The 15,670-nt window shown below is 38.0% G+C and overlaps 1 protein-coding gene across 3 annotated transcripts; it reads right to left on the bottom strand.

Moving 5' to 3' along the window:
* Nucleotides 1-100: 100 nt before the first annotated feature.
* Nucleotides 101-15,457, bottom strand: LOC134651021 (eukaryotic peptide chain release factor GTP-binding subunit ERF3A). Of its 3 annotated transcripts, none has more exons than XM_063505992.1 (12): nucleotides 15,082-15,457; nucleotides 12,205-12,431; nucleotides 11,244-11,358; nucleotides 9,977-10,123; nucleotides 8,786-8,931; nucleotides 7,313-7,467; nucleotides 6,587-6,704; nucleotides 5,490-5,693; nucleotides 4,053-4,211; nucleotides 2,999-3,103; nucleotides 2,116-2,284; nucleotides 101-1,809 (listed from the first exon to the last, which is right to left on the bottom strand). In XM_063505992.1, exons 1-12 carry the CDS (start codon nucleotides 15,317-15,319, stop codon nucleotides 1,766-1,768), a joined length of 1,827 nt encoding a protein of 608 aa, XP_063362062.1. In that variant the 5' UTR covers nucleotides 15,320-15,457; the 3' UTR covers nucleotides 101-1,765. The 3 variants fall into 3 exon arrangements, with proteins under 3 accessions (XP_063362062.1, XP_063362063.1, XP_063362064.1); XM_063505993.1 differs by having other exon boundaries at nucleotides 12,217-12,431; nucleotides 15,082-15,456; XM_063505994.1 differs by lacking the exon at nucleotides 15,082-15,457 and adding an exon at nucleotides 14,698-15,013.
* Nucleotides 15,458-15,670: the final 213 nt, after the last annotated feature.

Here is a 15,670-nt window from a genome sequence, read left to right as displayed (position 1 = left end):
AACAGGAAAGAAAAACCCTTTTCCGAATAGGTGCTGTGAAAAGCAGTTATATTCTTTATGGTCGTCGCTAACAAATGAGAGTTCACAATAAAACACGTAATTCTTAATAAAATTTTATTTAAACAAAATAATATAGTCGCAGCCTGCCAGTGTCGCTCGGTGTCGGCGCGCGCCGCTCCGGCGCCGCGGCGGGGCGGCGCGCGCCGAGAGACTTGTCCACTGATATACACAAAATATTGATAATAATATACAAACGCCCCTAGATATTAATCGTTAACCTGATTATATTAAAAAAGCTGAAAACTTTATAAATCCATAATATACATTACTTTAACAACTCGGGCGCTGAGCCTTTACATGTATATTTTTTGGAAATAAATCGAACCATCTGTTTGCACGACCGCATGTAAGTACTCTCGGCGTTCCTACTGGAGGAGCGGCGAGTCGGCGACCCGCGCCGCCTCGGTAGGGCGCGGGGCTCATGGGGCTCCGCCCGGATATTGGTCACTTAGAGCAATAAATTATTATCTATTACCATAATACGATAAAGTATTGCGGATATTATAATTAACACGTGATCCAGGCAAAGCCGAGTAAGTTTGGACTTATAAAAAAGTAAAACTGACACCCCAGTACAAGCGAAACTGAATAACTTTATGTGCGTGTCCTACAGCAAACCAATTAAAATTATTTACTTTCAAAGTGATACGTTACACTACAATAGTATAAATATTATGTGTATAAAATGAACATGTGAGCGTAACTAATAAACAAAAAGTTATGGTGATCATCAGACACGAACTCTTAGAAAAGTAAAAAGTAACACCATTTCAAATTATACATTTATAGAGAGGAAATGCTTACAGCCGGCTACCTTTTACTAGAACTAAGTCGATGATCCTTCCCATAGAGCCGTACTTTATGAATGGTTTCACCGGGTTCATAGTGTCGTAGGTCCACTTGGGAACAGCAGTATATGAAGAGAATGTGATACCTAAATAAGCATTTCATTGTTTGACATTTCGCTCACCGGTTCACTATAGATAGAAGTTTGACTCCTCTTACGATAATTAAGGCAATCCGAAGCGATGTCATTTAGTATTAACCAAATTTGTTTCAAACTAAGCAGAATATAATTTAGTTATATTAATTCTTGTATATTAAGAGTATTAATTCACGGCTTGCCTAAATAAAATAAATAATCACTGTCTCAAGATAAATTCCATAACTTATTGTTACCATCGTAATAAAAGGTATCGGTTTATTTACGTTCACATGACGGTACAGAGGGCAAAACGATCTCTACGTAATGCTTCGTTAATGCTATCTTTGACTATCCGCGAATACATAATACTACGCGGTGTCTCGTAAAATAAGACATTACATTTTAAAAGTAGTAAAATTCAAACGGCTAGGCATATTTTGCAGGCATCAAACGATTTACAAAGCGTCAATACCTTTAGAGCCATGTGAAAATAAAATTAGCACGTTGAATATATAACATGGTGCTGTCATGTGGAGATACGAATTTTCACTTGATGGCAGTGGCTGTTAAAATATTTTCTTTTCTGAGGACTAGCTGTTCTATCAATATTAAGAAAATAAAAGTTACAACGTGAACATTACAACGTATTGAAGCAATATACCACTCGAGCTCTCACATGATACAGATCCCAAAATTCAGGATTACATATTACATGCTTTCTCTGATAATATAGGTTTTGGAAAGGCCTATCCTAGCTAAATTACAAATCATAGTGCCAGTTTACTCAATCACTTTTAGGACTTTACCGATAGCAATAGTTTTATCTGAAAAGAAAAGAAAACATTATAATTAGACAAGAAATAATAATTAAAAAAATCTATAAGCTAGTTTCGTAACTAATTAGGCCAGCAATTATAGTGGCATAGTTATGAATGAGCTAGCCCAGGTAGACCTGTAATTATTCCTAAACAGGAGTTTGGTAGTTCTTTGGTTAAGGAAATCATCGTGAGGAAACCAGACTTCTTTACATGGTAATTTCCCTCTGGGTCAGATGGCAGTTGGCTACGGCCCGGGTTCATCAGCATTCAACCGAAAAAGCAGTAAAATAGTGTAAACAAGGTAAAACTTACTCTCGTCTCTTAATGTGAACCTGCCCATTTGAGCAAACTTCTTGAATGGTTCTAAGCAGATGATCCCGGCGCACTCTATCCTCATGATGGCCACTTGGTCCTGCTTCACGAAGCGCGGCCGCGTCTTCGACTTGTCTCCGGTTTTCTTATCCACCAGACAGATTAGTGCCTGTACATACGCAAATAAACTTATAACTGTTGCCATCATCACATACGTATATTGGAGCAGGCAAGCTACTCACAGATAACTTAACACGATTTTTTTTATAGTGTTTAGATATTTTTGAGCACTTTGGCCGGTTTAATATATCAGCACAGAATACACAAGAGCTAGAAAAAATAGATGGATTGAATATGACATCAGAATTGTGCGAGTTTCGTCAGCATACAGGGCCATTACTAATTGAATGCACAACTGTAATTAAGATTTCCGGGTTATTCCTACTAGTTACCAGTGGTAACTACTGGGAATTTTTTTCCCACCTTTTACCACTGGTAACTACTGTTGTACTACTGGGAAAAATAATTCCCAGTAGTTACCACTAAACCGAGTTGGTGGTAACTACTGGGGATAATTTTTATTAGTGGGAATAACCCAAATTTCCTTGCAAGCTGAATTTTATAGATTTATGGCACCAATCTACGTAAAAAAAGTACCTTTTTTTAAAGTACCTAACTACCTATACTTATATGTATTATAATATACAAATACTTAAATACATAGAAAATATCCATGACTCAGCAACAAATATCTGTGCTCATACAAATAAATGCCCTTACCGGGATTCGAACCCAGGACCATCTGCTTCATAGGCAGGGTCACTACCCACTAGGCCAGACCGGTCGTCAAACAAAAACAATAAATTCTAAAGTGTTTTCTTACCTTTACAGTAACCTCTTCGGCTGCGCAATGTATGTGCATGACAGCCGAGTATCCCGCACAAATGATCGACTTATGCTCCAAAATCACAACTTGTGCATCAAACACCTGAAAATAAAAACGCATTTTCATATTATTTATTAATATTATTATGCTAGGTAACAAAATGTAAATTATTTCCATACTTTTAACATAGTTATAATAAATTGACATTCCATTAACCCTGAGCACAACAGATTGACAATGGATTAAATATGAAATAACAATAATTAATCCGTGGAGCGCACTAGTATCACACGTGTGATATTAGCTCAAATTGGGTCGTAGCGACTCAGTATCAGACGGGTCATTCCCACTAGTTATCACCAAGTTGTTACCAGTGGTAACTACTGGGATTTTTTTCCCACCTTTTACCACTGGTACTATTGGGAAACATAATTCCCATACTACTGGGAATGGTAACTAACTACGGTAACTACTGGGGATTATTTATCCAGTAGTTACCAGTGGCAAAAGGCTGAGAAAAAACTTCCCAGTTGTTACCACTGGTAACAAACTTGGTGGTAACTAGTCGGAATAACCCTATCAGACGTGTGTTACTACAGATCTATGGGTCAAATTGCTTTGCATTAATATGTATCGTGACCGTTCGACGGGTTAATAAAAGTGACGCCTATCATACGCGGCGCGTCATCGTAAACCTTGTCGGAAAGCACAAAGGTTGACAGTGGACATTGGGATGTAGCCGCACGCGTCGGATCACGTCTTTGGCGGTCCAAAGGTAACATAACTTAGCGTGCGCGAACTGTACTTTCCATGGAACTTGACTTTTATCAGTTTTTGTTTCCAGTAATAAGCAGTGATCGGCGCGGACGGTGCCACAGCGCGGGATTCCGAGTAGAAATCGTAATATGGACATGACTCAAATGCCGCGATCTTGTTCGCAAAAGTAATTTTATTGAGTGTTATTTTAAATAAGATTTTTTAAGAGTATTTGAACAAGCTACCCGGTATGTGGCACCGTCCGTGCCGATCACTAGTAATAAGAATGACTTACTCTTCCAGTAGTAATGGGTTCCGTGATGTCGCAGAGCACGAAACCAGGCGAGACATCTTCTTCTTCGATGCCTTTTAGCTTGACTTTAACGTTCTCGCCAGGCCCAATGGATGTAACCTCAATGTCGTCAGACCACAGCTGATCAACATTCACTTGCACCTGCCAAACAATAATAGATTGTGTCACAAGGGAGCAAAATTACATGTTTACGGCGAGTAAAATTAAATGTACGCCACATTGAATCCTGAGCGTAGTGAGGGAATAAGTGTTAACGACTAAGGTGGAAATAATTTTGCTACCATGTGACAGATACTGTTTTTCACATCACCTATGAGGAAATTATTATGTTTTAAAAATATTATTTAAGCTAAAAAAATAGTAAACAAAAATAAATCGCGGGCTAGAACAGAAAAATGCCACTTTAATCCCTCCTAGCATGGAAGAAAAAGCCCTATTCCAAATAGGCGATGTGAAAATCTTATTTTCACCTCAGCAGCTCGAACAAGGGTACTTTGCTACTTAAAAACAGTGAGCAAAATCGCATTTTGCTCACTGAGTGAGACAAAATGACATTCAAGTGACCTTAATATTCAAATGTCATTTCAACATGCGGGGTCTAATACAAGTTCGAAGTACTTGGATTCTATTATCTTTGTCCCTTTCACGTCTTTAGCAAAAAGAAAGACAAAAAAAGTTCAAACTACATTCAACAGTACATTGACAGTTTATAATAGACCCCCGAAAAACGTCGGAACGCATCGTTCCAAAATACATACGAGTATGGATTCTTAATAATTAATTAATGAAAATAAAATTTCAGATTTCACAAAAACTGATAAAAACACTATATTTTACGTTATTTATTGTACGATTAAAATAATGAACTCAAAAAATACACAGAATATCACGTAAAATAAATAATTATAGTTTTAAGAATCTCTACTATAGTTTACAAATAGTAAGTATCCGCAATTCGGACCGTATCTTACCTACAATGTTTTTTTTTTTTACAAAAAAAAGTTGTGGATTGAAGTGTCAATCAATTGATGGTCGTTGTTTCCATATATTACCTATTTAACTGAAATTTACTACGTTTTGTTTTTGTGTTTGATTGTGGTAATTCAACTTAATTGTTAGCATATCTTAAGAAAGCATGCGTGAATAGGTAAGTGATGAAGGAGGATTACATTTTTCAGGTTGTCTAATATGTTCTCACTGCTGAGGTGAAAAGTTTTGTGAACTACACGAGATCAAAGTTATTTACATCTCGTGCGCTTTTGAGTCCCTTACTACGCTCAAGATTCTAAATTAGATTATTATAGAATCTTTCGCTTGCACGGGACTCAAAATAAGCACTCGAAGAAATATCAAACTTTGATCTCTTGTTGTACAAATAACTATTAAATACAGTCATTTGACTATAGTAACCGAACTCACCCTATTGGGCATGAGGAAAAGGATGCTGCCCTTTCTCGTGGTACCCGCCTCCACTTTGCCCATGAGCACGGTGCCCATGTCCTTGTACTTGTCGACGACGGGCATGATGAAGGGCCCGTCCATCTTGCGGTTGAGCGACGGCAGCTCGTCGATCAGCTGGATGAACGACGGCCCGCGGTACCAAGAGCAGATGTCTTCGGACACCTACATAAAGTAATACATAATAAATAATAAAATAATTTGAGCCTACATACGACCCACTGCTGGGCACAGGCCTCTTATGCGCGAGAGGGCTTGGGCTATAATCCCCACGCTAAGTAATACATATTTAGGATAATTAATTACATATCTTACTATTTTCATGTGTCTCGGCCAGGGCTCGGAACCGGCTTTTTTCTAAAACCCAAAATAGCCCAATATTTTTAATTATTTTATGCTCTTTACGTAGGACTGAATCATGTTAATCATGTATATAGATAACAATTTCGTATTATTAGATTGTCCCATTAAAAACGAAATAATAAGCCAAAGAACGAAAAAGAACTTAATAATACCGGTATTTTTTGTATGAAGAAAAAACCGGTTCCGAGCCCTGATGGTCTCGGCACAGGATATGGCGGGTTCAAATAAAACGAACATTGTATGTACCCGCCTATAAATTATTGCATAATCGGAAACTGGGGCCTTACCATGATGTCCTTATTGCGATTCTGTGTAGGACCTAAACTGAATTCCTAAAGGACGGAGCTACATAACTTCGTCCCTTAGCATTTCAGTTTAGGTTCTAAACAGAATCACAATAAGGGCATCATGGTAAGGCTCCTGGTAGAGTTAGACCAAGGTTGGTCTAACCAACTTAGCTAAGTTGGCAGCGATTTTGACAGCACAGAATGCGCAAGTGTTATTTAAAAGTCATCATTTCATAGAAGTTTCACGTTTAAAATAACACTTGCACAGTCTGGACTATCAAAGTAAGCCAACTTAGCTTGGTCTAACTATAAATGATTTATACCAGATGTGGTCTTTGAGGAGTTTGATAACATGAAAAACTATCGGTCACAATTATGCTTATATAGAATTAAGTTTTAGGCACTTACTCTTTCTAATAAGCCTTGTCCAGTTTGGCCGGACACAGGTAGAAAGGAGAGGTCCTTAGCTGGGTTGAATCCGAGCTTTTTCAGGTAAGGCATGATTTTGTCTCGACATTCATTGTATCTGTAATAAAAGAAAGGAGTTGGTGAATAATAAGAAAGTAATAAGTTGGAAATAAGGAAGAAAACTAAGTTGACAGATGCTCTTCAACATGCACTATCCCAGAAATGGAAATGGGCAGGACATTTGGCGAGATACCAGGACGAGAGATGGACTCTCCATGCAACCAGACTTGGCAGGTTTTAATTGTGAAATTTACAAGAGTATACCTAATGCCTAATAGTAATGATGGCAATAAATATTAGTCCTGACAGAAGACAAGGAACTGTGTTGAGACTTAGCAATCAATGAGATGAGCTGCTTGCACATTTTGTCTCAACCCGCGAGTAGGACAGTTTGACACAAGGAAAGTTTTGCTAACCATGTTGGCGTCACTCTCATTATACGATTAATATTGTTCTCTATTTCCTGAAATGGGACCCTGTTTGTAATTAGTGCTAGACCAAGCTATGTTGGCAGCAATTTTGATAGCCCAGACAATGCAAGTGTTATTTTAAACGTCAAACTTCTATGAGACTATGGCGTTTAAATAACACTTGCACCGTCTGGAGCGTCTGGGCTATCAAAATTGCTGCCAACTTGGCTTGGTGTCTCATGGTATCAATACATACCTTTTCTCATCCCAGTTGACAGTGGGATCATCCATTTTATTAACGAGAGCTACTAAATGCTTCACTCCGGCAGTCTTGGCCAACATGGCGTGCTCACGAGTTTGTCCTCCTCTGTCGAAACCAGTCTCAAATTCACCTTTACGCGCTGAAATTACCTGAAAAAATAAAACATTCAAATGAAAAAACAATCTTATCTCTTTTGAAGTTGTACATAAATATAATCGTGCTTTACGTATTAAAACTGTTTGAAAGAATTTGCACCGCATTCGCTACACTCATTGACCTGTCGCGTGCGCTTATCGACAAGAACAGTTAACCACCATAATGGCATATAATTTTATAATTGCATACATTTTAATTACGGTTTAGTATCAAAAATAGAACGGGTAATAGAAACTGTGCCCGCGGCTCTACCTGCGTGTGGTTTTTTCGAATGTCGAATTGAAATTTCGAAGTCAATTAATGACCGATTGATGCCATTTGCTTTTATAATGCACTAGCGACCCGCCCCGGCTTCGCACGGGTTAACAAATTATAGATAAACCTTCCTCTTGAATTACTCTTTCTATTTAAAAAAACCGCATCAAAATCCGTTGCGTAGTTTTAAAGATCTAAGCATACATAGGGTCAGACAGACAGCGAGAAGCGACTTTGTTTTATACTATGTAGTGATGATAAACACAATTATGACACAGAGTGTGACGCAAACCTTACGTCCTTAACGTCATAATTTAATAAAACACTCATGGTTTTATTTGATTCACACAGGAACTTTCATGGGAATCAGGAAGTATACACCACTGGGTGTTAAAGAGACTGCTATTCTTTGGTCTCAATTGGTAACTTAAATTTGACATTAATGCTTCACGCCAATAAAAAGTGGCAGCAGCTCCACAACCGTTCCTGTATAATTATAGCACTATCAATGCGGCCCCATCCGTTTGCGGGATATTCCTTTTTTCTGTCGGCTACAGATATTATCTCCTATTGCTGCTGTAACTACGAGCCAGCCTTCTTTATTGATGAAGTTAACAATAACAAGTGTCTTCTTCCTCGCGTTATCCCGGCATTTTGCCACGGCTCATGGGAGCCTGGGGTCCGCTTGACAACTAATCCCATGATTTGACGTAGGCACTAGTTTTTACGAAAGCGACTGCCATCTGACCTTCCAACCCAGAGGGGAAACTAGGCCTTATTGGGATTAGTCCGGTTTCCTCACGATGTTTTCCTTCACCGAAAAGCAACTGGTAAATATCAAATATTTCGTACATAAGTTCCGAAAAACTCATTGGTACGAGCCGGGGTTCGAACCCGCGACCTCCGGATTGAAAGTCGCATGCTCTTACCGCTAGGCCACCAGCGCTTCTCAATAACACGTGCAACAACAATAACTTAACAATAACAAGTGTACTACAGTTTAATAATTACGCTTGGATTTGACCGCATTAGCCGCATGATATGTAAGATACGTACCAGCACGGCTAAATCGGCCTGCGCCGCGCCACCGATCATGTTCGGTACGAAGCTCTTGTGCCCCGGGGCGTCAAGGATCGTGAAATGCTTCTTCTCAGTCTCGAAGTACGCTCTCCCCACCTCCACGGTTTTTCCCTTGTCGCGTTCTGCACAAAACAAATTGCCAATGTATTCTCAATTTTATATAATAGCTAATTTGTAGTCTACTTACCAAGTAATTGGCTAAAATAAAACATAAAGTTGCAAAACACAGATTTAAACATCACTCAAACGGGACTTAATTTTAACGGGGTAATTAGGGTTCCGTACCCAAAGGGTAAAAACGGGACCCTATTACTAAGACTCCGCTGTCCGTCCGTCCGTCCGTCTGTCACCAGGCTGTATCTCACGAACCGTGATAGCTAGACAGTTGAAATTTTCACAGATGATGTATTTCTGTTGCCGCTATAACAACAAATACTAAAAACAGAATAAAATAAAGATTTAAGTGGGGCTCCCATACAACAAATGTGATTTTTGACCGAAGTTAAGCAACGTCGGGCGGGGTCAGTACTTGGATGGGTGACCGTTTTTTTGCTTGTTTTGCTCTATTTTTTGTTGATGGTGCGAGTCCGACTCGCACTTGGCCGGTTTTTAAACACGCGGTTGAGTATCGTTTTAGAGAATAATAGGTTGAGTTGTGATGAGAGTTAAACTTAGCACTTTTCCACCCAGATGCACAATATCTATAGATATTACTATAACAACCCTTATGTAGTCGCCATCAGATATATCGGAGCGGCCAAGGTGTTCACAATATCTGAACACGCACTCTAACGCCCTGACAATAGAGGCGTGTTCAGGTATTTGTGAGCGTCTTAGCCGCTCCGATATATCTAATGGCAACTGTACACTTTAATTGAGATACCTCACGTGAAAGAGTTAAAATGAACACATTTCTGCAATGACATTAATCTCAAGTCAATGTTCGTAGGTGAACGAAAGGATTTGCAAATATAGTTCGTTAAACTAATTTGTCAGTCAGTAAGAAGTGTAAGAACCAGGAAAACTATACTCTTTTCTTTTGGGTGCTAGTACTAGTGTAAGACAAAGAAATTATGATTATCTCTGTCTATGTTTGAAATGAGACAGTCCTTTGACAAACTATAGATAGAAAACAGAATAAAAATGTAAAAAAAAAATGTTGCATACCTTCTTGGTTGGTGTCGAGCGCCCAAGAAAGGTACCACGACTCTCGGGACTTCTCTCGCGCTTCTCTTTCGTATTTGTCCAGAGTTCTTTTATCTACCATGCCCGTTAAGGACATAATTTGACCGCCAATTGTCGATTTACCAGCATCTACAAACATAAATTAAACATATTTTATAAACCTCACAAACGTAAATCTACCATTACATAATAACCGCGGGTGTATCAATTTTAACAACCATGATGCACTTTCGCCAATGAGGTAGATCAGCGGTTCTCAATCTTTTTTTTTGACGGAACCCTTTTGGAAAGCGAAATACTTGATGGAACCCTACAATAAAACAATAGTTTTTAGAAGTGTATTTTTTTTATAAGCAAAATATTTATGCTTATTTTATTATTCTAAATTCTTGCGGAACCCCTGCAGGGGTGTCGCGGAACCCTAGGGTTCCGCGGAACACACTTTGAGAATGGCTGAGATAGATAATCACAAGCAACGGAGATAGAGATAGTTACATGTTGGCTTCACTTTTTACAGAAAGCTACACTGAAACCAGGTTTCCAGGTTTTTAAATTCTTAATTACTCATACGTGGTGTATATATCTGTGCAAACTAGGCCTCCAATGTTGCCAATATGCGGGGCTGTGACATTGTTATTTGTTTCATATAATACAAACATTTGGGCCCATTCAACATCACATTTTAGCTATGCCGTGCGTTCTCACGCTGTTTCTCCACTAAACACTTTGTCCAAGGCTGATGTTGGAATATAACCTTTTAATTAGTAATGTCATTATTTTCTTTAGTAGATAATTACATAGTTTTTTAGGATTTTTATACTAACAACGTTATGTATCAATGATCTGTTTTTAGGGTTCCGTACCCAAAGGGTAAAAACGGGACCCTATACTAAGACTCCGCTGTCCGTCCGTCCGTCTGTCACCAGGCTGTATCTCACGAACCGTGATAGCTAGACAGTTGAAATTTTCACAGATTATGTATTTCTGTTGCTGCTATAACAACAAATACTAAAAACAGAATAAAATAAAGATTTAAGTGGGGCTCCCATACAACAAACGTGATTTTTGACCGAAGTTAAGGAACGTCGGGCGGGGTCAGTACTTAGGTGGGTGACCGTTTTTTTTGCTTGTTTTGTTCTATTTTTTGTTGATGGTGCGGAACCCTCCGTGCGCGAGTCCGACTCGCACTTGGCCGGTTTTTATTTTATTTTATTACAAAGCAAAAGTATTGAATGTGAAGTGGTCTTACCGACATGGCCGATGAACACAACATTCACATGTTCCTTCTTGCTCCTGGTGTCTTCCACTCTGGGGGGTTTCTTCTTGGGAACTTTCTTTGCCAACTCGCCTAATTCATCATTTTCCTGAGGTAACAACAAAACTTGAGTAGGGTATTATGACTTTCATTAAAATTTACAATTTGAAACATGTAATTTATCTGAGTTATTGTGCCACTGAGACTACATGCTAGATCATGGTATAATAATATACTCCGCCTGGTACTCTCTTCCGACCACGTGACTGACACAAGCCTACGTCATCATGCGACAGCGCTATAATAATAATATGCAATAGCGCTATATAAAGTGGCAATATTATTGTGACGTAGGCTTGTGTCACTCTGGGAAGAGAAGATCATGTTTTATTAGACTATGATCCTAGATCAAGTAACTACAATTATACACATTCACATACACAACACAAAACACAATAACCATATCAATCCATGCTTTTGTGGTTGCTATGATTAATATTCTTGAGTTTATTATGAACCAATTCTAATTTCACATGGGTTAGTAGATACTTATTAATAAATTAAATACCTTTCACACATAAAGCAAAATTGAAATTAATCAACTAGAGTCTGTTTGAAAAGACAAAAGTCGTGGAATGTATTGGGCCCCATACAAATACTTATACTTTCAGCTACTTGTAGCCTACTAATACTTTTTTTAATAATAGTACTTAAACTAAAAGCTATACATTTTTGGTTAATCTGCAACTTTCATGCTGGATGGTCAGCCTATGACATGGTCAACCAATGTTTTCCTGTTTACTTGTCAGTCAGGAGGCAGACTTATATTGTACTCAATATAATGATTAAAAGATTAGTGGTAAGACATAAGCCAATGGGCATAAGAAAAACGATAATCAACCCATTCTAATATAATGCTAGATCTACTAATAACGCAAGGAATCATGCCAATTACAGTGTTTAGAACCTGTTGCTCGATCTCATCGTCATCGGGGTCGTTGTTGTCCTCTGGTGTGAGCAGCGCGTCGTCGGCCTCGGCCTCCCAGCTGTCGACGGTGGGCGAGACGTCGGGCGGCACGGGCGGCGCGGCGGCCGCGGCGGCGGGCGGCACGGGCGGCGGCTCCTCCACGCGCGGCGAGGCCGACGCGCCGTCGCCGCTGTCGCCGCCGCCGTCCCCACAACCTGCGGCGACAACAAGCTTGAGCGGCCCTGAAGGGTGCAATGTATTCACTGAAACTAACTTTCTGAACATCTTGCACTTGTCAATAGGCCCGCCTCGCGAGGAAATTGCCGCGCGAAGCAGCTCGGTCTGTGTAGACGTGCCTCGGGTGAAGCCCGCCTTATGACATTCGTTTATCAGGAGATAATAAAAAAAGCCGCAATACACGCTTTTTAACAGAATTTGTCAATTATTATTTGATATTTTTGTTGCGCACTTGAGCATATTACTCAAAATCATAAATACTACTGATTCTAACAGCATTTCAAATACTTCTGACTCAATAATATATAAAAATATTGCTCAATTTTTAAGTATATTGACAGTCCTGAGGACAAGATATCTAGTCAATTATCATATTTTATACATATTATACAAAAATACTTGGGAGTTATTTGCTGATATTGTTGCCAGGAAAGCAATAACTTTGAGCAATGATGACTGGGAAAGAAAATATCAAAAGATGTACCTAGAACACCCACAAGGCAGACGTAAATCTACACAATTCTAGATTTAAGTAGAATTTTGCAATCTCTATACAAGGTGTAACAAAAAAAGCTGATTAAAAAAAACTTTAGGGCACGAAAATTTTTTTCCTCTGTATGGAGGGCTAGCTGACTTGGATGACCTGCCCCATAGAAACATTTATTTTTTCACATCATTCAATTTTTTTCATCTACTGTTTCCTTATCAGAACATGATACCGAATATGCATTTAAAGGGATCCCACTATTTTTGTTGGACCTTGTATTGAACACTGAAATAACGGCATGTCCAGCAGACAATTAGGCCATTTCAGCATTTTCAGACGAATTGCAACCCTTATAAAGCTGGCCATATACACTATAGTTCGTTTTTTTTTAGCATTAGAAGGAACTTGAACGAAGGTAAGCGATTTTGACATGTCTTTTAATTGAAAAACACTTTTTAAAATCAATAATTATTACTTATGAAAGCAGAAGACTATAAAAGATCGTATTAGATTCATAATTGTTACATATTTACCGTATCTTATTTTTAAAATGTGTTATTCAATTAAAAGACACATCAAGATTGTTTACCTTATTTCTAATCTTAAAAAAAACGAACTATAGGGTATGCCTGTACAGTTCAACTGCACAGGTAAAACCAGTTAGGAAACTGCACAGTTAACATCAAATGCCACATATGCTCCTTCTTGCCTGTGCAATTCAACTGTACAGGAACTGTGCAGGCATACCCTAGCGTGTATGGCTAGGTAGGTAGATGTCTACATACATTTACATGTGTGACTCATAGGAATATTGAAACCTCTCATTTCCCAGTGGCTCCAATATGAGTCAGAATTGTATGGATTTGAGAGGTCCTGGGAAACGAGGGGGTTAAGTATGAGTCAATTTCTATTGGATTGAGAGTTCCAGGTACACACAAATATAAATCTTTTTAGCATTCATTAAGAATCCTAAAAAACTAGTACATTAAAAAAAAAACATGTATTGACTTGCAAACTTTAGATAGATAAACACTTTATTCTAATTAAACCACTCATTCTCAAACTTTTGTAAGAAAAGAATACATACAAATGCTTTCTAAGTGTGCCCAAGTGAAAAATCGAAGGCTAAATTTTAACCACTTTTGAAAACATGCAAGATGTATTTCCTCACGCTATTGTAACAGGACAAACCTCTAATCAATGGACTCACTTAGAATAACATAATCACAAACTTACATGCACATTATAAACTAATGATCACAGCAAATAGAAAACCAGACATGATAAACTGAATATGTAAAAATGTTCCAGTTGAGTAAACAAACATGATCAAATATCCGAAGATTGGGTTCGTGCCTTCGTTTAGAGAGGGAATTGGATTGTAAGCGGTTGAAACGAAAAAGAAAATTTCAAGCAGTCAAGAGTCGACATCACACTGAACAAACATCTATCCATCATAAAATATCAACGACCAACGTTATCGGTGCCTCCACGTAATGATTTTCATATAGTAAACAACTTATAAAATATTTTAATGATGATTAATATAAAAGTAAAACTTGATAAACTAATACTATTCAGAAATTGTGAATCATAACCTTATTAGGTAGGCCAAATGACATAGGCAAAGGTAAAGAAAGGTTACCTTTGTCTGATTAGTGATTTATATTGCATATATTGACTTTATTTACACATTAATACTGATAGATAAGCACATTGAAGCCAATTTATTCGTCAAAACTAAAGCTTTTACTTACGTATGTTGCGTGAATCTTGCATTTCAAGAGTTCTTATCAAAGAATGGTCGTTATCTACGTCAGCATAGTGTTTATTGGCTCGCACTAGTGAGCAGAACTGATAATTCACGCTAATTTCAATGTAGAAGAATTAAATCTTAGGTGAAAGTTGCGAACTCAAAAGTAGGTATAGGATAGGCGCCGCGTGTCTCGACATAACCCGTTAAAACTGGATTTGTAAAAAAAATATATACTGCATTCAGCGTTTACATTTTGGAAATGTAGTGTCATGAATTAATTACGTGCGTTTTTTAGAAAATTAGATTATTATACTCAGCAAACTATGTTATAATTAGTTCTAATGCTTCAATGCAGATAGCTAAAATGACAAGACAACCGACTTACCGTTCAGGACGGGACTATCAGCAGAATTCGTAGAACCGCTTTCAGATTTTTGTGGTGATGAGGGGGATTCGGAGGTTTCGTTTGCCTGAGAAGGCATACAAAAAGAAGGCACGAACTCCACGGCATTTACATTCAACGTGGAAAATTTTGTAGACACATCATTGGAATCTTTTGCACCTTGTTCACCTATGACATCGGCTTGATTTTCCCAAGAGTCCGGAGCACCGATATTGGACATTTTTATTAATCAGACAGTGTAAAGTTATTAAATAAGTCTTTCTTTTCTAGTTATTTTTATAATTATTCGCGTTCTTTTCTCGATAGATCCGCGTGTGTCTTTATCTCAGACCGGAAGTTCATGGCAATTTGCCAAAAATGTTATATTACATATATACACAAAACAAATAAATATCGTATATAATTTAGTCAAAATATTACAAATGGTTATATTATCAATTCTTTTTCAAGCTAATATTTATATTACACATGTACAAAGTATTTAATGGAACTAATAAAATAATAAATGAACCTTATTTGATACGTTACGTCCGGTGGTAAAATTGCCAGATACAAAAATAAGGTGAAGCGC

Source organism: Cydia amplana, chromosome 9 (genome assembly GCF_948474715.1).
Source record: "Cydia amplana chromosome 9, ilCydAmpl1.1, whole genome shotgun sequence".
NCBI lineage: Eukaryota > Metazoa > Arthropoda > Insecta > Lepidoptera > Tortricidae > Cydia > Cydia amplana.
The sequence above is the reverse complement of the archived record's forward strand: the minus strand, read 5'-3'. Positions and strand labels throughout refer to the sequence as shown.

Bases quoted from the DNA above. Each gene is read 5' to 3' on its own strand.
- LOC134651021 (XM_063505992.1), bottom strand. From the start codon at position 15,319: ATGTCCAATATCGGTGCTCCGGACTCTTGGGAAAATCAAGCCGATGTC. The intron at 7,468-8,785 runs GTACGTATCTTA...TTATTTTTTCAG, and splicing joins AGGCCGATTTAGCCGTGCTG to GTAATTTCAGCGCGTAAAGG. The intron at 1,810-2,115 runs GTAAGTTTTACC...TTTTCTTTTCAG, and splicing joins GTTCACATTAAGAGACGAGA to ATAAAACTATTGCTATCGGT.